We start from the raw sequence: 23758 nt of genomic DNA, 5'->3' as shown, positions 1-23758 counted from the left end.
TATCTATACTGTCAGATCCTAATAAGCCATACATCAATGGAAAGCTTATTTTTCAGCTATCAGATGATTTATACATTTCAATTTTGAAAAATTGACACTTAAGATTGGTTTTGTAGTCCAGGGTCAGCAGCATCCCACATACACTACATGGACAAAAGTATGTGCACACCCAAAGCTATTCAGGTCTGGGATTTTGTGCAAACCAGTGAAGATCTTTCATATTTCTCAATGGACTTGTGTGTGATGTTCAACATAATTTGTTGATTCTAGAACAAAAAGTCCTCTCACTATCTCTAAATATAACCTTTACCAAAAATTATGGCTAAAATCTGAGGGTAGTTGATAAGAATGTTGGTTCTAGCACCAGTCCTGAGCCAAACCCTAAACAAACCCTTTTACCTATTTCTAAAGTCTGATTGGCTGATCTTGTTCCAGGAACATAGCCTACTTGGCAGAATCAGCTTTGTTCACAAGGACTCTGTCATGCTGAAACCTTTATTGAAACTGCTGAACAATTCTTGAGGATGTAATTGTCTTAGACCAGCTTAAATTCCAAGATGAACTTGTTTTAGATTGGCTTTGCTGGTAAATTACTGACATGAGCTAGTTAAGATGATTGCTGTTGCAGCTAGACCAGTGGTTGAGCTAAAACCAGCATGAAATGTCAAAACATACCTCATATGTAACCAGAATTGGCATGAACTGTTCATTTAGTCTTGTCTTGGTTGTTATCTTGCAGAGCTGAATCTCAAAACCAAATACCATGTCTGTATCAACATTTACACTGAACTTTAAAGGATATGATTCATTGACGTTGGTAGTTTAGTTTAGGTTCTGACTCAGATTTGTGGGTTTGTTTTTCAGTGACCTGAAAGAGGAATGTCAACATGCTGCTCACAGATTACTGAAAAAAATTTAAAATAAGAATAAAGCATGCATTTGTAATAAGGTGTCTATCATTTTTGCAAATGAGGGAAACAAAGAACGCATCCAAGAGATTAGTTATGTGGCAACACTTCAGGCTTTTTTAGATTAACATTATTTGCTGTTGTTTAAAGCAGTTTAGTATCTGTATGATGTTTCGGTCTCTTGCAAGTTTTTTTGATTGTCTATGACTAAGTGTCCAATTAGGTGTTGAATATAGAAATTCTTGGCCCAGTATTTTCTGAATATAGTTTCTAAACCATTAGGACTAGTATTGCTATGGATTATACTCTCAGTTACTACTAAAGCAATCATAAAAGCTCAGTAAATTGGTGTATTTGCATTCATGCCATTGTGTGTCTAAGGCAAACACTGGCCAAAGTTTGACAGAAATTACAGAAAAATGAAACTTAAGCTGTTTTGTTTGTTTAGATAAGCGAGACAAGCTAAGGCATGTGTGTGTTTATCTCCTAGGTTCTTTTAGGTAGGCAGATCTGAATTAACATCTTAAAGCACACAATTTTGACATTCCTGGGTCCTAAAGTCAGTAACAGAAGAATAAGAGACAATAGGGCATGCAATGGTTGCAGACATGATGTAAAAAAAATTGTTTATGTCAAACAGTATGGCACTGAAAGGGAGTGGACAGATGGTAGATGAATAAATATTTACACTTCAAATACACATGATGTCAGTCCTCAAGGTACCATTAAAGCAGTTTTATTCACCTTATTTGTTTAATCATTTGTGTACCATTCCTGTCTTTCCACAGATAACATCATGTGCAATAAACCTAAAGTCTTACGAATAGCACTGTGCATGGGACTTTTTTGAATGGAAAAACAAAATCAAATTTTAAATGTGGTTGCAAGGTATATGGTATATGGTATATGGTTGCATAAGTATAATAGTAAAATGTGGTAATGTCCAAGTTTTGTTTCTCTGAGTAAAAAGTCTAATAGGAAACAACTCGGTCAGTTTGTAGATAAAAGGGCGGGCTTAAGCTCTGTCTGTTTCGCTTCCTGTGTATTTCATCAGTAATGAAACTGAAAACTAAAACTGTGTTTGCACTGTTCAGTTCAAGCGCACTGTGCTGATAAGGAAAATTAATCTTTAATTAGGAAGGGAGTGACTTATCCAGCCACAAAACATCAGCAGCTTCTCTATATATTGTTTAAACACCTCGAGGATATGACACTGGGAGTGGCTGAACTATCCAGTATTACAGGAAGATCATGACATACGAGAAAACCATTGGGTCGGCAAGGACAATATAAAGGTAAGATGATTCTATTGCTATTTCATGTTGCCAGATTAATTTGTGTACAGTACAGTATTTAATTCTTATCTATTTTCAGTCACTGTTTACTCTAATTGATTCTTTTTTCCATACACTAAAAGTCTTATTTCTAATCAACATTCACTTTTTGTGTTACAAAGCTGAAAGAAAGCCATACCCAGCATGACTGAGTGACTAAAGTTTTACTAAAGAGTTCCTAAAGAGACGGTGTCATGAAGTTATTGTTATAAGGTTTTTACTTTAATCAGCAGTTTATGTCAAATACACATAATTGTGTGATTTTGCTAATTGTGTCATAACACGACTTGCAAAGTATTTGTCTTTCATTTATATTCATCTAAATTTAAAAGTTGTGTTGGCAGGCTAATCATTTTTAATTACCATCCGTTTTATTAAAAACATGAATTACTGTATGTAAAGATGTTTTTAAAGCTAATGTTCATTAAGTCTCAAAGCTGTAAATGTTAACTGCTCAAAATTAGAATGCATAATTACAATAACAAAATGGACATTATGAAATTTTATTCTAATTGGAAATTATTTCTTTTCACAGGGCTTTCATGTTTTCTAAAGCATGGCTCTTCCAGGAAATCATCATTTTCTTCAAACGTTAGAACAAAGGTTCAGTCTGTGTGTCAGATGTGATAAATGCTGTAAAAAACACGATGATATTTCATACTCACTTAACCAGGTCATCCATAACTGCTCCGAAGACATCTTGCTGATCAAGCGGAAACGTAAAAATTCAGTGTGGAGGCCTGTTGCCCCCCGGCCAGGCCGTCCCAGACCTAACAAGTATGTTGTTTGTCGGTACTACACTAAAGAAACTGGATGCAAGCAGCATGGAAGTAGATGCACCTTTGCTAGATGTTCAGAGGAAGCAGCACTATGGAACGTCATGAAAAAAGAAAACTTGACAATTCCTCAGATTGTGAATATGACAAAACAAAACCAAAGGACACCACAGTCAAAGTCTGGAAGGAAAGGAGGACAGTTTGCCTGCACATTATGTCAAATTCACTTCCCCACAGCTGAGAAACTGATGAACCATTGTTTCACTGTGAAGCACAGGAGACTGATCTTTGAAGATACCTCTCAGTCTTGGAAGTACCGTGATCCGCCATCAACATACAAAGACCTGAAATTGTGTGAAAGGTATTTATATTAAGTGTGACATGTTTGATTGAGTCGGAGTAAGATAAAGCAGCATGTTCTCCTATAGATCCCTGATATGCGAGTATGGTGATAATTGCACAATGGCACACAGTCGAGAGGAACTTCGTGAATGGGAAAAACGAATCAAGGCTACGCGAAAAAGGGTCAGGGATGCAGCCGAGAAGGGTCTACTGTCCTATCAGGACAAGCTTTTGGAGGAATACAGATACAGCAATGACAAGAAAATGATTGTAAGTGGGCTATTCAGTAGTAAACAGTATAATGTCATTAGTGAGTAACGCTCTTGGACAGTTTCCCAAATGTTGACAGATGTACCTCTGACACTTTGCATTGCTACTTGTAGTTAATTAGGACCTCGTTTTATACATGCTAACAAATACATTTTATTAACTCATGCAATTTTTTTATTATATATTTACAACCAAATATTGAGTATAATTGTGGATTTTTACAATTGCTTTTCACAATGTCATAAACATTGATTGAATCAATATTCCTGCAGGTCAGCGACACCCTTCCTGATGTTTCTATCAGCTGTGATCAAGATATAGACAGTGTGTATTTAAGGAAAAAGGGAATAGCATGTACATGGAATTTTACCATAACTTCTAAGGTTTGTATTTAACACATTTACAAAGTTTGTCTTAAAGGTGCCACATAATGCATGGATACAATATTTTTAATTGTTTTCTGATGTCTGATGAGTGTGTATCCAAAGTTTTTTCTAAAAATACCCCACAAATAATTTTTTATAGCTTCTTGAAATTTGCCACTTTTAGGGAATTGAGCCAAACACTATTTATGTGTATGTCCCCTTTAAATGAAAATGAGCTGGTGCTCCCGCCTCCCTTCCAGCATTGCCAAGTCCAATGTTTTCCCGTTGAAATTTGGTAACTTTAACACTTTTGCCACGGGTTGCTTCTACGTGTTCACGGCCGGGTTTTGGTGCAAAAACCTGGCAACTCTGCTCCATTCTCAGAAGAGTGTGGAGCTTCTAGAGCTCATGCTTGTGGCATACCAGTGTTATGCGCACAAATTGTTGGTATTGATCCCTCTTTCAGAAGCAATCTTTGCACAACTCCAGTGCTGAACTGACCCTAGTTTGTCAGGCAGTCGAGTCCGGTGTAAAATCTTAGCACAAAGTATTGGACTTTTAAATTTTAATTGAAAATGACATCAAAACTTTTCTGAAGACAATAAGTTCCCTTTCAAAAGGGATATTTATGAGCTCATGTTTATTCAGTGAAGTCAAAGCATTTTGAAAAATAAATTTGTGGTGGTCAGTGTTGATATTTTGGCGTGCCGCCTCAAATAAATCAATGTATGGGAAACCCTGAAATGTATAATGCAGAATCCAGATTTTTAAGGTCTGTAATTGGCCAAGCACCTATGTAACATTTTTAGACAGCTGAAAGTGTGTGTCAGTGTTGTCGGATAGCCTCTGCAAATTACATTGATCTGCATGTTCATACTCACTTAAATCCCTCCAGGAACCTTTAGAAGTTATTGCTTTACTCAGAAGGGTTCTGGGAACAAAATTCAGCCTCGGCAAAGACCCCCATGAGGAACGGACATATTCCACTGGTTCTTGTTTTAAAAAAAGCCAAACAGGTAAAGATTGACTATTTCTTACAAAACTCGTAAAGAAGCTTTTACTAGTACTTATTAACGGTTAAACTCCCAAGCTCACAAATTACTTTCACCTAAATTATGATTTGTTTCAGCAGATTATGAAGTCACAGTTTCCTTCAAAACTGACCATCCAGGCTTGTATGAGCAGTGGGTAGTGTTTGACTTCAACACGAGACCTGTACTACGACAAAAAATCAAGGTCAGAGTTGGAGAGGATGAGTGCAAGAGAACACCAGTCACATGTCCAACACCTGACGTTCCCAAAGAAAAACAAGAGTCTGCCAGGAATCTTGAGCCCTGGAATGAGGAAAGCATGGAAATCATTCCTTTTGTTGAAAGAGAAGAGACAGAGAGAGAGCTGATAAACAGATACAAGCTCATCATGATAGATGAGATGAACAGTGTGATTAACCGTGACAACTACAAACACAGGATGCACAATTTTTTATATCAGGAGGAAAAGGTCGACGGTGAACTGCTTACCAGGTATATACATAAATATATTTCATAGGTGTAAATCCAATACTTTACAATTGATAACAATTCTAAAGTTCTCTCCCTATCCCAATATACTTCCAGACTAAATCTACGAGGGACTGCGCATTTGCAAAATTGCCTGTCAGATGAAAGGTTTGGTTTGAAATGTGCTTATCCCGGGACACTTCTTGCCGCTGTGCCTCTGTCTCACACACTCACCCCTGATGCTCCTCAAGGTTTCTTAGTGAAAAGACATGCTATCAGATCTCTTGTTCGTGTCGTGAAAAACAATGATTATATTGGGCCTATTTATGAGGCTCAATTTTTGAAGGATGCTGCCAGTGAGACACAAATAATATTGCAGCTTTCCACACAGTGCTGCACTGATTTGAACCTGCAGAATGGACAGCAGTGTGAGATGGAAGTCCAGTTCCAGCTAAATCGCCTCGGGTTCTGTGAGATGCACAAGGCCGTTGATGATCTCCCCAACTTGGACAAAGTTTTGCCTAATCTGAAAAACAGCAAGTTCTGTATTTCTTCCCAGTCAGATTCAGGAGAGTTAAATGAGAAGCAGCAAGCAGCAATGAACTTTGTTCTTGGTGTAACAGACAACAGATGCAGCATCCCACCTTTGTTGATTTATGGACCTTTTGGAACAGGGAAAACTCGAACCCTTGCAAAGATGACCCAAGCTCTTGTGCAGCAACCACAGAACAAAATCCTGATTTGCACACACACAAACAGGTAAGGAATCACAATTTGCCCTTCAAAAAAAAAAACGTCCACCTACTTACATTTATTAACACTCATAATGGTGGATTTGGCATTAGGATTGCTTGTCAATCGCTTGTCAATCAAACTCCTAACAAAGGGTGAATTCAGTGGCACTTCAGAGTATTACTCCACAGGAGTAGGTCATCCTTCAGCTCAGAATAATATAAATTTCTTTGCTGGTTCGTGCTTGTTTGTTTCTGGCCTAGCACAGTTAAAATTATTGTGGCAACACTGACACACCAACATCAGTCTTTTCAACCTTTTTATGTAAATTTTTTTTAATTGCATTTTTCAAGCTCAAACAGTAGAGCAAGGTGCAAGCAATGGCCAGGTCATGGAATTGATTCCCAAGGAATGCATTAACAAATCAAATGAATACCCTGAAGGCACCATCATTTTGGAACAAGAGTGTCTGCAAATTTATTTGTTTATTGCAGTCATTGTAAGCTACAGTTATGTCTCTTTTTTTCTTGATACAGTTCTGCTGATCTTTATGTAAAAGGTCATTTTCATGAATATGCAACCGTTCATCGTGAGGCCAAACCTTTGAGAATAAAGGCAAAGGAAAGCAATCCAAGAGCTACTGATACCATCACTCTACAGTACTGCCATTTATCCAGAGATAGCAATCAGTTTGAGTTTCCTGATAAAGCTGTTTTAGATTCTGCAAGAATCATCATAACAACAACTGCCGTGGCTCGTTTCTTCCATGACATGAACCTCCGTGAAAACTACTTCAGCCACATTCTGATTGATGAAGCTTCTCAGATGTTGGAGTGTGAGGCTCTTATGGCCCTGGGCTTAGCAGGTAAAAATACACGTGTTGTTTTAGCAGGAGATCACATGCAGATGGGACCCAAGCTCTTCTCTGTGAGACAAGACAAATGTTCAGAACATACTCTGCTCAATCGCCTCTTCTATTACTACCAAGCTGAAAACAGTGATGGCGCCAAACAAAGCCGAATCATTTTCAATGAAAACTTCCGTTCCACAAAGGACATTGTGGATTTTGTATCAACACATTTTTATGTGGGAAAGAGTGATGTGATCAAAGCTAGAGGAAGTGTGCCTCCTCATCCACAACAACATGCCTTGCAGTTCCATCATGTAAGAGGAGAATGCTTTTTGGACCCAACAAGTATGTCCTGGTTCAATGTGGAACAAATTCTAAGTGTTGTTGACATTGTGCAAGGAATAATGAAGGACTGGCCTAAAGAGTGGGGTGATAAAGATCCAGAATCAGTCTGTGTCCTTTCTCAAGGCAGACAGGTATCATACCTATTACTAGTTACTATTTTATATAATACTTGTATTAATGGCATCCTGCTATTGTATCAATATTCATCTAATTGTGTTTATACCAGATGTTTGTGCCTCTTTTGTGGTTCAGGTGTTGGAAATTAGGCAAAGACTGCGTCAGCTGAAACTGCCTCGTTTCACTGTGGAAAATGCTGAAAATGTGCAAGGTAAAGATGATGCATTACTCAAATGTAATACTATGCCATTATTATGTTCATACACACTTTTAATGCATGTAATTTACAGAGCATACTCCTTTTTCCATATATTTCAGGAAAACAGTTCAGAGTAATAGTGATTTCCACTGTGCACACCAAGGACAGCTTATTGGAGACGGACCGGACCTGTCTTGAGTTTTTTAATGACACACGAGTTCTGAACACAGTTATGACAAGAGCCCAGTCTCAAATATTTGTTGTTGGAGATGCAGCTGCACTTTCTTGCCAACAATTGGGTACATGCTGGAGACTATGGAGATCATACATAGAAGACTGTGTCAAAAAGGGAAGTGCCCATAACTTTACCTTGGATTCCTTAAAACAAGATCTCCTTGAGATATCTGAGCTCTGCAGAAGTGAGGATGAAGAGAGCAGTGATAGTGAATCAACTACATCTGAAATACCAGACACAGAAGATCCAATACTTCAAGAGCTTCTTGATGAGAGCAAAGACATCAATGTTGCATTGACAGAGGAAGGCTTGTTTCCAGTTTTTCAAAATGAACAAGTTGTCAGTAGTATGAACAACCAAATTGCAGAAATGGATGAAGAGCAGTCGTTCACTAACTCTAACCTTCGCAAACAATGTGAGCTGGTCAAAAAGTTTCATGACCATGGCTATGCAATACCACTTGACGAGCCCACTCAGAGAATTGATATCAAGGGTAGAAGGAATATCGGACAGGCATTTCCTGGAGACAAGGTAACAGTGGAGATTCTGAGTCAGAGATCAAATCCTCCCATGGGAAGAGTGATCAACATCCTTGAAAGAGCAGATACTGTCAAAGAATTTGTCTGCACCATTGACAGATATGACAATCAGGTGATGACGCCTATCAACAAATGCATCACCAAAATTTTCACACCATTTTCAAAGGGCAAACTAGACCATGTTGCTGTAAGAAATCCAGAGAACCGCAGAGTAAAGTGTTTCATCAAAATAAATGAAGAAGTACGTAGAAAATATCTCTTCGTTGTCAGAGTCCTTATGTGGAGAAAGAATGGCAGTTTCCCCTTGGGGACAGTTGTGGAAGTGCTTCCTGAAATCACAACTTTAGATAATGGACTGAATATACTCGACATAGAGTATCAGTTGAGGAGAACACTTTCATCATCTTTGAGCAGTCAGATGAAAGACATTCAAAGTCTCAATTTATTTGATAAGGGACGAAGAGATTTCCGCATGCTCCCAACATTCACCATTGATCCTGCTGATTCACAAGACCTTGATGATGCAATCAGTGTACGGGATTTAGGTGAGTGCTATGAATTAGGAGTTCACATTTCTGATGTTGCAAGTTTTGTGGCTAAAGACAGTGAACTGGACAAATATGCAAGACAGCAGTGTACTACATTCTATCCCAGTGGGAAAGAACCAGTACATATGTTCCCTAAAGAACTAAGTACCAATTTCTTTAGTTTAATCCCTAACCACGACAGACGAGCAATCTCCTTGATAATTCAAGTAGATACTAAGACACACTGCATTAAGGAAAGATCATTTTGGAAGTCTGTCATTCGCTCCAAGAAAAATTTTTCCTATGATGAAGCTGAGGATATCATTGAAAATCATCAGAATTTTGACCCGCTTGAAATCTGCCTTGTGAAAGCATGGACCTTTGCTGAGGTCCACAGGAGATTGAGGAAACAGGATGACTGGTGCTACAAACAGCCAGATGAAGACACGACTTTGGGAAGAAGGCAATCTCACCTGATGGTAGAAGAGATGATGATCATGTTTAACCACATGGTTGCAGAACGTCTTCTGTTTGATGAAACAACAAGGAGCATAACTCCACTGAGATGCCAGGACAGGCCAAACAGTGAAAAGCTTGCTGACCTTTTTGACAAAAATTCCTCCTTGATTCCACTTTCTGTCCACTTCTCAAGTAAAGTTAATGAATATGAACGTGTGTCTCATGAACTGAATAACCAAGGTTTGATCCACCGCAGAGCCATGCCAAACCCTCAGGCTGGCATTTCTGGTTCTGAAACCTTCCCCATATTAAAATCAGTTTTGAGATGGTTGAAGACAGCAGCACAGCAGCAAAATATCTACAAAATAATTGACTTTATTGCATCTGATGAGATTCACCCCCAACTTCTCCCTTTTGCTGTTGCATTTAGGAGACTGTTTCACAAATCATGTATTCTGCGCTCAAACTCAACACATGTCTCAAGAATTGGCCACTATGATTTGGATCTTGACAGCTATACATGGGCCTCATCTCCAATCCGCCGATATATAGATGTCATTGTCCAGCGTCTTCTTCATTCTGTAAATGACAAAATCAATGTTATGTACACAGCTCGTGACATTGACCTGTCTTGTATGGAATTTTCCAGGAAAAATGACCAACAGTCAGCATATGAGAGGAAATCTAATGCTCTACATTTTGCATTACAACTGTCGACCCAAAGCAAAAGGAAGGTGGCATACATTGTGGAACTCAATGCATCAGGGGCAAACTTCAGATTATCCTTCCCACTTAACAGAACCTCTATATCAGAAAACTTAGACATTATGTACAGGGATCTTCAGTTGGCAGATCAACCACAGTTTGATGAAACCAACAACTGCATGATCTTGAAATGGGTGCGAAGGATATATTCATTCTCCAATCCTCACATCATTGCTGAAGTGAAACAGCAAAATCCAAACTCAAACATGGCCTATGTCTCTACAAAGACCTGGAAAGGCCTATTAGCTGCTCTTAGAGAGGAAAATTGGGAAAGATTGTTTCCCCTGATCGAGGAGCTTGACCTTAGCTCAAGAATCCATGCAAGACAATTCAATGAAAGACTGAGAGATGCTACGAGTTCAGAAAAATCTGATCCCATGCACACTGAGCATTACGCCGAACTGTCACTAAGAATAAAGCAAGGTGATGCAGTCGAGGTACAGCTAGGTACAGCCACGACAAGAGGACTAATGACACCAGCAATTCAGCTGTTTGTTGTACATCCAAAATTTGAGATTTGTTTGGAGCATGTGAAAGATCCAATCAAGTGTTTTTCAAAATATGCTTCCCACTCATCACGGAACTCATACAAGACATACATGGACTATCAGGGAATATGGAAACCCATGTGTGAAATGGAGTCGGCCTCCAATGCTGTTGCTGAAAATGAGAGCATTCTTATTGAAGATGCAGCTTTGAAATGGAAAAACTCTCATGAAAAGAAGCTTCACGGTTTTTTTCTCCTCCCACTTGACAAAAAATCTCAGTGGTCCATTGAATGTGACCTCAAGAACAGTTTCCTCTGCATTCGAACTAAGATTCGTCAAAGTCAGAGTAGTCCGTCTCAGTGCACAGATCTCATGGATATTTTCTCTATCACTTGGATGGCTCATGGCATAATTACAAAAGTTGAAGAAACAGAATCCAAAGAACTGAAGAATTTGCAAATTGATTTTCGGATTAACCAAATGCCCATGACAAAAATTCCAGAAGAAATATTTGGCGAGAAGACGAAATTTACTCTGGAGCTGATTCCAAAGCTTCTGCCAGATGTGTAAGACTATAGATTATAGATACTATAGCATACCAAATGTGTAAATATGTATCCTTTATTAATTTTAACTTTGTTTAATTTCTTTTGCAGCCGCAAAGAAAATGCAATTATTAGTCTCACCAAAGCTAACCAGCTTGTAAGAACTATAGCCATTGGTGGAAGAATCAACTCTGAAGGAGGTATTAAAGATTGGCTGCCTCCTTATAACATCTTGTACATCTGTATTTCACACTCTATTTTCAGATCTAGTGATTTTCTAGCCATGATTTTTAAACGATCTCTTCAAATGTAGTTTAACTAATTCTACACTAAATCTCCTCAAAGGACCTACAATTTTGAAGCAGATGCCAGCCAGGTTTGAGATTGATAATTATCTCTCTTCTGGGTTTTCCAATCTAAACAACAGTCAATGTAAAGCTATAAAAGAGGCACTGGCCAACAAGTTCACTCTTATCCAAGGCCCACCAGGTGAGAGATATTTTCAGACTTTTTTTGGTATCATAAGGCTTGTTCTTGATTTTCAGTCCTTTCTTTTTAAATTACTGTTATGCATTTTCACAGGCACAGGAAAAACTGTTGTTGGTGTCCATATTGTGTACTGGATGCTCAAGGATATTCAAAAACATCCTGTCCACAATTCACAGAAGAAGAGAGCTGTTCTTTACTGTGGGCCTTCAAATAAATCTGTGGATGTTGTAGCAGGTAATTTTGTGTTTTATCTATATTATATAGTCCATACATTTTTTTGGCAAAAGTAGTAGATTATCCAGTTATTATACTTGAATTTTACATTTAGTATGCATAGTAAATATTGCAGAATTAGTAAGAATGTCATAGTATCTAGTATACCATGCTATGCTAGTATGTGCCACTATTAAAGCAGCAGTAACACAATTCAGATTTAAATAACATCACATCATCAACATTACTACACTTTAACAAATTTGTTACAGGTCATCTCCTAAAACTTCGAAATCAACTTAGACCTCTCAGAGTCTACAGTAATCAGATGGAGATGTTGGAATTTCCTTACCCAGGCTGCAATCTGAAGCTGTCACGCAATTCAAAAAGAGGTGAAAAACCCAACACAGAGCTCAGGTATTTCCTAAATACTGTCAATGTATCACTTATTTGAGTGTAGATGCTATAACTAAGAATGTATTGTGTATGCATGACACGTATTGCTTTCATTTTATTAGCTCCATTGCACTTCACCACCTGATTCGAAAAGATGGCAACCCATTCTCCACACAAATACTAGCTTTTGATATGAAAATTGCAAGAGGAGATGAACTCACTAATGAAGAAAAGAAACTGTAAGTTTTGTTTGGACACAACTTCATAGAAATGAAAATTAATTTAAAGGTCACAAAAGTTGCAACAAAAAAAAACTGTTGTTTTAAAGCTTCAGTGAAACCCTCAAAAAGGCTCGAAAACATGAATTACTGCGGCATGATGTCATCTTGTGCACTTGCACAGCAGCCTCGCACCCTGCCTTAGCTGATGCCCTCGACTTCAAACAGATCATCATTGATGAATGTGCCATGGCAACTGAACCCGAAGCCTTTATTCCACTAGTGGCTCATAAGCCTGAGCAGGTACTGTACGATTCCAAAACAATTTTTTTATCAGACAAATACTTAAACCTGGACAGTAGCAGCATGGATTGGTTGTTTAACGCATAATAAAGGTTACTGGAGGCTTTAGCTTACCATTCACATCATTATAGGTAAAACAAAAAGTGTTCTGTTTAAATTATAATTGCATTGACCACAACTTGCATTACTTCTGAATCTACTTGTAGTTTCTTATCCAACTAATTTGATGTTGTAGATTGTTCTTCTGGGAGATCATATGCAGCTGCAACCTGTAGTGCACTGTGACGTGGTGGAGCGATTGGGAATGAGTAAATCTCTTTTTGAACGTTACATGGAGAAAGCATTCTTGCTTGACACTCAGTACAGAATGGTAATAAATTATCACATTATAGCTTTACTGTATTCGTTTCTAAACATTTATGTCAGTTACTGTTCTTTAGATGACTGCTCTGTTTTTTATGTAAATGTATAATCAGCAGTAGTATTTATTATAAGTATATAATTATAACTATATTAACAATATTTTTACAGTTCACATTAATTAAAATTCAAATGTTTCAGTTAAATATATTGTCTCTTACAGCAAGAAGACATTTGTGCATTTCCATCTGAGGAGTTCTATGAAGGAAAGTTAAAAACTGGAATATCACCCAAACCAAGTCTGTTCCTTAGTAAATCAAGGCAAACGTGCATCGTCTTTGGTCATGTTGAAGGAAAGGAGAAAGGTCTGGTGGTATCGACTGAACGGGGGAATGAAAACTCAAAGGCAAATGTGGAAGAGGCAGAAGAAGTGGTAAGAGCACTTTAGTAGATTAATTAAAGTGGATTTTGGGCTATAGTTAAAATTAAAATGTATAGCCTCTTATGTTGCACACACACTCTTAGCATATTATTCTGATAATTAATTGAAGGATGCCTCTATTATCCATATACATCCACAGAGGTCTGCTATGCCCCAAATATGCACAATATGCGCTCCTGATGATCACTCATGTAGATATTTCACATGCTGCTATTACCTTTGTCTCTCACTCCACGGTTTCTTAACAATTTTCATAACAAAACGAGCTAAAAAAGCTAGTTGGCGCCATCTTGCGTTTCAGAACGCTCAATGACTACAAAACGGTCTACAGTCATTTTAACCTGACACCACGGGTTATTCATCTTTAACATATACGCCAAATAATGGAACAAATACCGAGTAAATTCTGTTATTTTCACAAAACATTGATATTAATAAACTTACTTACCAAATAACCCCATCTGATGCACATAGTGTTAGATTTACGTTCTTCTCCCAGCTTTTCATTGGTCAATGGCGCTGGGCGGCAAATGTTGGCGGTTAAAAGTTTCCTAGGAGACGTAACGCCGAAGACTCCTCCCAGCGGCGCGCTCGCGCTCGTAACATTCAAATTTCAATACGTTTTTGTCACGAATTGAAATTATTGGAGATATTTATATAATATGAAGTACCGTTTAATCTACGAAATGTATATTAAATTAATGTTTGAATGCATAATAAATAAAAATTAAAAAAAAACAAAAAGAGGTATCACGTGAACGCGCCGTCACAAAAAAAATTATTTGTGTAGCCTATTATGATTATTATTATTATTATATTATTATTATCATATGTGATAATTATAATAAACTTTCAACAGGTGCGGATCGCCATTCTTTTGACTGAGGCTGGGATAAACACAAAGGACATTGCCATTCTCACACCATATAATGCTCAAGTGGCAAATATTAATGAGTTCCTGTTTGTTAAGGGTATACGTGATATCACAGTCAACACCATCATGAGGAGTCAAGGTAAAAACATTGTCACAAATGCCCTTTCACATCAATGAGTCTACTAATGGCAGAGTTAACCCAAGCATTAACCTGTTTATCAGAACCCATGACAGTACATTAAAACTAAACATTATTTAGCTGTCTTTTAGAAATTAGAAAAATGAATCTATTAACATATAAAGGAATTCCATGGTTCAATGTTTTTATGAGACACAACTAAAGACATTCAAGGGATTCGTACTTAGTTGATTGTTTCGACTGCATTGACATCAATAAAACTTATTATTTATGATCTTTTCTAATTTGTTGACCACAGGAAGTGAATGGAAATATGTCATCATGTCAACTGTGCGCTCTTGTCCCGAATCTGAAATACAAAAACGACCAACCAAGTCCTGGATTATGAAACAACTTGGATTCATAACGGACCCACACCAAGTGAACGTGGGCATTACCAGGGCACAAGAAGGCCTGTGCATCATTGGTTAGTTATCATCTGTGACTTTTTTTTTTATAATATATATATATATATTTAAAATGCAAAATAATTTTTGTCTCTTAAGCATGAATATTATTTAGTTTTATAAGGGTATAAACATTTTAAATGATATGGATATCATTTATCTTCACCTTTTCTGTGTGTGTACAGTTTATGTTAATTAAACAATTTTTAACAGTTAATCTGTTTTTTACAAATTAACTGTAAATTAACAGGTTTATTATTATTTTAATAACAATAAACCTCCTTTTTATATGCATTTTATCATTATCAGCCGTTTTATATGTGATGCTTGGATTGCAGTGCTGTAATTCTACTATTTTGTCAGGTAATGAGAACTTGCTGCGGTGCAGTGTGTTGTGGAGAAGACTTCTGGATCATTATAAGGAGAAAGGATGTGTAGTGAATCCGGCCAGGCACATCCAGGTTCAAAAACCCAACAGAAGTCTGGGAATGAAGAGAACTGCTAGAAGATGATGTGCTTCATGCAGTTCTATTTTTGTAGCTGTGTTAAATGTGCACTTATATATTTTTATATATTTTTTAAATTGACACCAGGGAATATTGCATCATTGCATCGTTTTATACATTAATATAATCATAAAATAATTATTATTATTACTCTTGAATGGCAATTTAGTCTACATTAACTTTTACCATTTTCATTTTTGAGTCTGTTTTAGTCTTGGAAATTAGATTGTATTTATCTGCTTTAATTTCAGCATTTTGTGAAATTTCAAGTTCGCAAGTTTCAAGAAAAACATTTTTGCATTACATTTATTAAAACAAATTTTAATTTTGTATCCTCAATCTTCAAATCAGTTTTACCACAACAGCCCCACTAGACTGTAATGTAAATGTTTGACCACTTAGAGGTGCTGTGATAGCACACAATGCAAATCCTAAAACAAATTGCAATTAGTAACTGTGTATAGGACATATTTTTAGATGTTGTTGAATTATCTGTATTCGGTTGTATTTTGTTGTGTCTATGAGTATATAATTGTTTTGCAAGAACCTGAATGTTCTGTATTTGTTTGTTTGCATGTATAAAGATGTGTCTGTTAATGTAATATATTTCATAATTTTTGTTTACTGTGCAGCACATTACATATTTTTCACAACAGTCGATACAGGAGCTGCAGAATGTATTTGGACTTCGAAGGCACAAATAAAAACTAATGTCGCTGTTCGACTCAATGTGTGTGAATCAGTTGGTTTTGAAGTAATAAAGGCTTAAAGAATCATATAAACTAACACAATACTGACAGTCTTCATCTTCAACACTACATCTAGGCCTACCATTTCAAACCCAACACACTTCCATTGAATGTTTTGCTTGTGTTTGAGCTTCTTTTGCTTTGATACTTTGTATCTCATGTAAAGACATGAAAACTTTTTTTGTGTATGAAATTAGTGTCTAAATGCTTTTTGGGGCTATTTTTTGATATGTAAGAACACACACACAAGAGGGGTGTTAGTAAGGGGAGACAGACGCCAGGCTGGTTTGGAAAAGACTCTGAAGAGAGCTGTGGTTTTGCGGGAGTGTGACGAGACATGGCAAGAAGAGAGAGAGAAACCACTGATGAGAGTGGATAGATGAAGAAAGAGAAGCACAATTTTATAAAATATGAAAATTTGTTTTGAGAGAACATCTCAGTATTGCATGTGCATTGCATATATGTGAGAAAAATAAATTTAAAAGAACAAGCATTCTCTAAAAATAAGTTTTAATATATTGGAATTATTGATTCAAATGTAAATGCATCTTGTTTTAATGATAATTTACTATAAAACAAGACCAAAGTGTTTATGAGAAAGATTTTTCTTGTAGTGGATTGTATAAAAGATATGCATCAAGAAGCTGTGAGTGTGTGCTTGTGTGCTGCATGAGTGTGATGCATGTCTTCTCTAGAATTGCATGCATGTGTGTATGTGTGTGTGTGTGTGTGTGTGTGTGTGTGTGTGTGTGTGTGTGTGTCTCATTAGGCTGCAGCAGGCCGTCTACTCTCACCACAGCCTTTGATGGGGTTCAATCAGCGCCAGATGAGACGGAGAGAGATGAAGTGAAGAATGGAGGGAAAAGAAGTGGGATGAAAAGTAGGAGCGATATATATTGGGAAGGGGGCGGATCTCTCTCTCTCTAATCCATGATGATGAAATTCAGGACGTTATGGTCTCTTGCTTGGTCTGTTCACACTTTTTATGGTCCATTTCTTGATAAGTAGAGTTATTATATAATTTATGTTTAGGTTTTGGCAGATGTTTTCTTAGCAAAGTTATAAGAATAGTTCATGATATTATTGATACACCACAAAAATGATTTTAATAGCATTTGTCTTGTGCTTTGTCTTGTTTTCCAAGATAATTTTTCTTGAGAAGCATATTTAATAAGCATGACTTATTATATTTCGTTTTTATCAAAAATTATTGATTTTAATTAATTTTTTTTAAACAAGAAATAAATATTTGTCGATGGTACAGGGAAAATATAATAATTCCCTTTGGGTTTTTTCTTACTTGGTAGACAAGTAAATTTAAATTTTTTTTTTTTTTTTTTTGTGCCATGTATTGGTTGTTTCCCACCAGTTTTCTTTGTGTCTTTGTTAGAATCACAGAGGTCTATAGTAAAGTCAACTCACATTTATATATAGTGCTTTAATACAGATTCTTTCAAAGCAGCTTCACAGTATTTTACAAAAAAAATAACAGAATCAACAATGCAAACTTCATCCGATATTAGACCAATTCTAAGCTCAAACTAAATTTTAATTAAGCTCAAGTTTTAATCTCATCCAAAGGTTTCAGTGCCAAAACAAGTGTCTTTTTTAAACCCAAAGCAAACCAAAGGCAACAGTAACAAGATGTATAGTATCAAAAGGTCCATGTAAGCTCAATTAGAATGAGCGCCAAAAAATGCCTGCATAATGATTTTACAATAATATAATAAAATGCCTGTTTCAGATAGAGTACAGCGAGCGATCACAAGAGTTTCAGGCCAAACAGTCACATGTTATTATTACTCAGAAGCTCTGTTTTGTAAATGTGATAATTATATGCTTCTAAATCCGTTCACACAAAGCAAACGCATCATCCCGTTATAACACTGAGTCACGCTCTGTGTGTGTATTCAATAAATATTAAATAAATTCACCTGACTGCATAGCTTCATCAGTGACAATTTATGACTACACGTCCTGTGTCGTGCGTGTTTTTGCGTGCATACATACATGTGTGAGTCTCCGGTCGCCACCGTTGTACAGATGTGACCACAGTGAACCGTGCTCCCCCATTTCTTTCCACAACAAAGCCCAATTAAACAGCGCAGCTTCGCAGGCCTCGCAGTCGACCGCCAGCCGCACTTCCACAAACACGAAGAACAGTTTAAAACCAGAGCTGGAGCGAGGGGCCTCCGCTGATTCAAACCAGCCCCTCCACTGCTGCCAAAACTGCCTGCCTTACTCTTTAAATTAGTCCCATATTATGTCTGATTGTTTAGGAAGCACTTACAAACTTACTAAATGGCAGTTAGCTCTAAAAATCTATCAAATAATTACAGGTCACTGGAAGCGTACTGTTTCGGCCTGCTGTGAGTGAACGGCTCTCTAAGAGAGGGAAACGAAGGTGTTTACACGGATGAATAAATATAATGTGTGTGACTTTAATAATCGGGGCTGGATTTCTTTCTTTTTTTAGAATCCAGTTTATTCAAATGTTGCTTCCATGATGCATTCATTTAAATAAATCTAAAGGAAAAATAAAAAGAATGCCACTTATACAGTATTTCAGTATATTTAATAGTACAGTCCACTAAGGGCATTTCTGTGTTTTTAGCACCATACTATGCATTTACTCGTGTGTTTCGGGTAATTGGTATGGCATTGGTATGTCAAGGTACTGTAGACTAAGGTCTGGTTTGATTACATTAACCATGGTTTTACTACAAATAAGACAAAAACTAAACAAACAAAAAAACGGTTAAACAATGGCACAAATTAACATAATTTTGCTACACTAACTATGGTTTGACTACATTGTTTGTAGTAAACCTGTGCTTATACAAATGTAATCAGTATGCAAAAATAATAATAATATAATAATAATAAATCACAGTTCACTTTATTAATAATACATGGTTTCTTTTCAGAAGGGGATTGCTCAGCTCATGAAGTCATTACAAAAAAATATGTAGGCTAGCCAAAAAAATCATCAATCAATATAAAGCAATTTTTATAGTTTTGATCTAGAACTTTTATACAGTGTCATTGTTTTCACTCGCATTAAATTCAATATGGCGGCTAATGTGACTAGGACTAAAGTTTTTGATGGCCGTTCCCGCAACTATCCCAGTTTTTACGTTAATTTCAAACATCCCGCCCCTCAGGTGTTTGTTTTGTGACTTCAATGGTGTAGCTCACGCTAGTTTGTCATTGAACATTTGACTAAAATGATCGAGCGCAAGAGTATCAACAACATCGTATTATTATCGTCCTCAAGTAAGGCACATACAGACATGAAAACTCACAAATGCATCACAATAAACTGTGTACGCTGATGGCATTTTACATCGGTATTCTTTGCGATCGGTCATTAAAAAGCGCGCGCAATTCTTGCACGTTCAGCGATATCGCTGTATTTAGCGTCTTGCGCCGTGGACCGTCTTTGGCGAAACTATATCAAATGTGTGACAATTAATTGAGTCATGCATTCGTGGAACAGCATCATATTTGTGAATAACATTTATGAAATGTGTCATAATACCACAAGGCTGGACGTATTCCACGTACCATATTTAATATTCATGAGCAAAGCCCTTGAAGACCTCAGTTATGAATGTGAATTAGCTACTCATTTATTAATTTTAATAACACTTAACAATTACGAACATTTATAGGCTATAATTTATATAATAATATTAGTTAAGAGGGTTATGAATGTAACTAATATTTCATAGCCATATTTTAATGTTCATAAACATAAAAGCATTGCTAAACTGTGCTAAACAATTTCTGTTTATGGCTTATAAGAGCTATGAAGTTTATCAGAAAAATGTCTATGTTGTTTGTCTCACTTTTCTGAATTCGTAATTGCTCGTTTATCTGTTGTATAGAAACTGAACTTTGTTATGAGCCTTTACAGTTTTATCTTATAGCACAACGTGGTTTAAAGTATGGTGGAGTATGATATACTGTAGCTGATTGTAATAAACCTGAACTCATGGTATATTTTAATTTCGTAAATAATAATGATGTATTGACTGCTGGACAAGAAAATGCTCCCCAATTTTAAGTCAGAAATGTGGTCGTCTGTCTCATGCTGTGTGGTTGTAAGCCAGTAAGTGAGAGTTTGTTGTGTAGTTCTTCTGAAGGCTAAAGAAATGCTGAGATCCCTGATGGAAACCCTATAACAGAAATCCAGCCCTGAGTTTGGCTTGAGTGGTTAGCGTGGTATCGCTAGAGACGTTAAACTCCACGCAGACGTTAGAGGAGACTAGAAAAATACTGCAAGGGTTTCCCTGCTTGTGTGTAAAATACTGTGTGTAGTCCACTTTTTTTTTTATAAAGAAAATACAGAAAGTTCATGACAAAACCATTTGGAAGGCCTTGTGGCCTTGGGAGTTTAAAAACTATTGGTGAAACACAGTCTGATCGAGTTTAAACATTTACAGTAACTACATGCAATAAAGCACATGATAACCAATCTCTGGTTAAATTTTAGATTTAGACAAGAGTCGTGTACTGTGTAAAGCCCTGTATGCAAGATCACGTCATCAGTATTTTGATATGTTTTGCTGGAAAAGAAAGACTACACGTTTTCTATACTTTTTGCAATCGATGGGTTTGATGCATTTAATGGCGTATTTAAATATCAGGCACATTCTGATTGGCTGTATCATGTAATTTTCACTGTGAACAAACTGGGATACACTACATTGCTTTTGTCCCATTTCGAGCTCTCTGAACAAATCAATGCTAGCTGATGAAAATCAGAGCCTGTCTGCCAATTAAAGGTGGTCTGATTCACAGAAAATCACGTACACTTTTAAAAAGAAAGTTCATCCATGAAATCTTTTTAGTGCACAAAAGGTTCTTCTGATTATTGAAATGTTGTTATCAATAAGAAAAGTTTCTTTGCACATAAAGGTTATTTGGGGAACCCAGTGTGGTTTATAATGGTCACAAACTCTGATCTCTTCGCTTCATACTATGATTCCGTCCAGATTGAGGATATTATTCTGGAACGATTTTAGAACACATATCGTTTTCATGTTTTATGCATCTTCTGCTGTAGCAATACAACACATTTCTTTGTTATATTGTTGTGTTCATAACAACTTAAAAGTCTGGTAGTGTGTGTGATCCTCGGTCGTAGTGTTTCTCTGCAACCATTTTACAAAGTCCAAATGTATGACACCAAGTCTGTTCAGATTTAGAAGTTGTGTTGTGTTGGGATGCAGACAGCTGGTGGTACACTGAACAATTTCCTTCCAAATGCATCCAGACATTGTACACGTAATTCTCCTTATTCTTAAAATCACTGGAGCACATTTATGTGGAACTGCCTGTAAATACTTAACAATTTAAATAAAATAATACAGTATTTATTTTATAGTGCAGTAATGATGAGGTGACTTTGTGGTAATGATAGTTTTACGCGGACGTTACTCATGCTCTTTCTACATGTAGAGCAAATAATACATTGTTCTTTCTCTTTTCCATGGAAAAAGCACATTTGTTTAATGATATTGGCGTAAAATGTGCATGTTTTTACACGAACGGCTCACGCTCCTTCTATATGGCTGAATCGAATGAAAACGTGCAGAAAATAAACATGAAAGTACTGTAGCACTCTTTATTTCAGTTAAAATGTAAATGCAACTTTTTTGTAAATGCTTCACAATATAAATAATCATATTACATTAACAAAAATACATGTTTTTGCATTGCGGTTATGAAAAATGAAGTAAAATGTGCAATAAAAATGTTAGTAATTTTGTACATTTTTCTTAATTGTAATAAAAATGTAGATGATTTTGAGGTCAAATGCACTTAATTCGACTGTAAAGTCGCAAGTGTTTACTTGAGGCTCACTGCATGGTGTTTGTTTACAACACAGACAACTGGTGGTGACACATTTAACCCTTTATTCCCAAACTGCTGTAATGCATCCACACATTTTACCTGTAATTGATTCTGTATCACTTTTTTTTATTAACATGTGGCTTTGTAGTTACGATTATTTTGGTTGGAAATATGCATAAAACATTTGAGAATCAGACAGCACAGTGAAAATTCAGCCTGCATGCGTGTGTTTTGCACCTTGCGGGTGAAGGGATGTGAAGAGGTGCATCTGTCCGTCCTGCAGCTCCAGTAGGGGGCGTCGTTCACCAGCTGGCCCGTGTAACGTGGCGTGGGTAGCTCGCGGTGGTTTTGGTCAGGCAGACTGGAGCCCTTGGGCGCTGGCATGCAGCTCAGTGTTCGGGAGGGGCCCCCTCAAAAACCATGTCCTCAGGGGCCACACCCACCGCGCTCGCTCTCTGTGGGGGGACGGCGCGTTCCTTCAAGCCAGGCCTCCGGATTTAGAGAAGCCCTGAGACCGCTCGCCCCAGCCGGTGGAAGTCAAAGCATTCGGCTTTATTTTGGAGCCCAGACTGCGTGGCATTCGCTCGCTCTGAGCATCCGCATGCATGCAGTTCACATGCACATCTGGGAAAGTCTGTTCACAATCACTTCCTCCGCTAGAGTCTGGGACGACAAACCCAAACCATCCTTGACCATAACATCCAGTGTCAGTTTCTGATGGTGGTCTTGACATTTATAGCACATGAGTGAGATGGAGAGGCCATACGGTGAGGAGGTGGAAAGAGCTTCAGACCCAGAGTTCAGTGTTTTGTTATTTCACCACCGTCGTCTGCAGGGTGTGGGTGCAGCTTTGGGTGGTCCGAGCTCTCCTTCAGCGTCTCCTGTGGGTTTCTGACCTGCCGTGTTTTGTTTTGGTGTTTAAAGGAAGGGCTCTCTTTAGGTAAAATGTGCTTATTTAAACACGGGCCGCTCGCTCACGCTTTTTCTATATGGCTGAAACTCATGAAAACATGCAGAAATTGTATTTTCCATAAAATGAGGGGCTAGTGAGATTTTCATGATATTTCTTTCATGAAAGTTAAACACGTTTAATGATTTCCTTCCAAATTTTCGTTGATGAAATGCATCCAGACGTTTAAATTCTCATTATGTTGATTCAGTAAATACTATAAAATGGTTTGAAATTAATTTATAATATAAATAACGCAGCATTTCTTTCATATCACAGTACTAAGAAGGATATATTTTTGTATTGTGGATATAAATATTTTTAGTTTCCAAAATGGAATAAAAATTTTATTCATAAAGCAATTTTTTATTACAAAATTCTGAATTTTTATTTTATTTTTTTCTATAAAAATGCTCTTTAACTTCATATCTCAACATTCTGACTTTTTTTTTTATTATTATTGTAATTGCGAGTATATTTTTCTTATATCTCATGCTTTTCTTCTCAGAACTGAAAG

At 37.0% G+C, this 23758-nt stretch overlaps 1 protein-coding gene across 3 annotated transcripts in view; it reads left to right on the top strand.

Moving 5' to 3' along the window:
- Positions 1–16405, top strand: part of LOC127959107 (helicase with zinc finger domain 2) — a 32048-nt gene extending 15643 nt beyond the window's left edge. Inside the window, exons 1-22 of one of the 3 annotated variants that reach the window (XM_052558102.1) lie at positions 1970–2203; positions 2365–2455; positions 2778–3379; positions 3447–3630; positions 3903–4013; positions 4891–5011; positions 5128–5518; positions 5612–6253; positions 6763–7552; positions 7674–7749; positions 7857–11316; positions 11407–11495; positions 11641–11784; positions 11878–12018; positions 12270–12414; positions 12516–12632; positions 12722–12914; positions 13150–13284; positions 13498–13707; positions 14576–14729; positions 15028–15195; positions 15539–16405. In XM_052558102.1, coding sequence (XP_052414062.1) covers positions 2799–3379; positions 3447–3630; positions 3903–4013; positions 4891–5011; positions 5128–5518; positions 5612–6253; positions 6763–7552; positions 7674–7749; positions 7857–11316; positions 11407–11495; positions 11641–11784; positions 11878–12018; positions 12270–12414; positions 12516–12632; positions 12722–12914; positions 13150–13284; positions 13498–13707; positions 14576–14729; positions 15028–15195; positions 15539–15687 — 8001 coding nt within the window. In that variant the 5' untranslated portion in view covers positions 1970–2203; positions 2365–2455; positions 2778–2798 and the 3' untranslated portion in view covers positions 15688–16405. Of the gene's footprint in view, positions 1–1969; positions 2204–2364; positions 2456–2777; positions 3380–3446; positions 3631–3902; positions 4014–4890; positions 5012–5127; positions 5519–5611; positions 6254–6762; positions 7553–7673; positions 7750–7856; positions 11317–11406; positions 11496–11640; positions 11785–11877; positions 12019–12269; positions 12415–12515; positions 12633–12721; positions 12915–13149; positions 13285–13497; positions 13708–14575; positions 14730–15027; positions 15196–15538 lie in introns of those variants that run through there. The other 2 variants (XM_052558101.1, XM_052558103.1) reach the window with 2 other exon arrangements.
- Positions 16406–23758: the final 7353 nt, after the last annotated feature.

The sequence above is a fragment of the Carassius gibelio genome, chromosome B6 (assembly GCF_023724105.1).
Source record: "Carassius gibelio isolate Cgi1373 ecotype wild population from Czech Republic chromosome B6, carGib1.2-hapl.c, whole genome shotgun sequence".
In the NCBI taxonomy this organism is placed as follows: domain Eukaryota; kingdom Metazoa; phylum Chordata; class Actinopteri; order Cypriniformes; family Cyprinidae; genus Carassius; species Carassius gibelio.
Note: the sequence above shows the minus strand (reverse complement) of the source record. Positions and strands in the feature narration are given on the sequence as shown.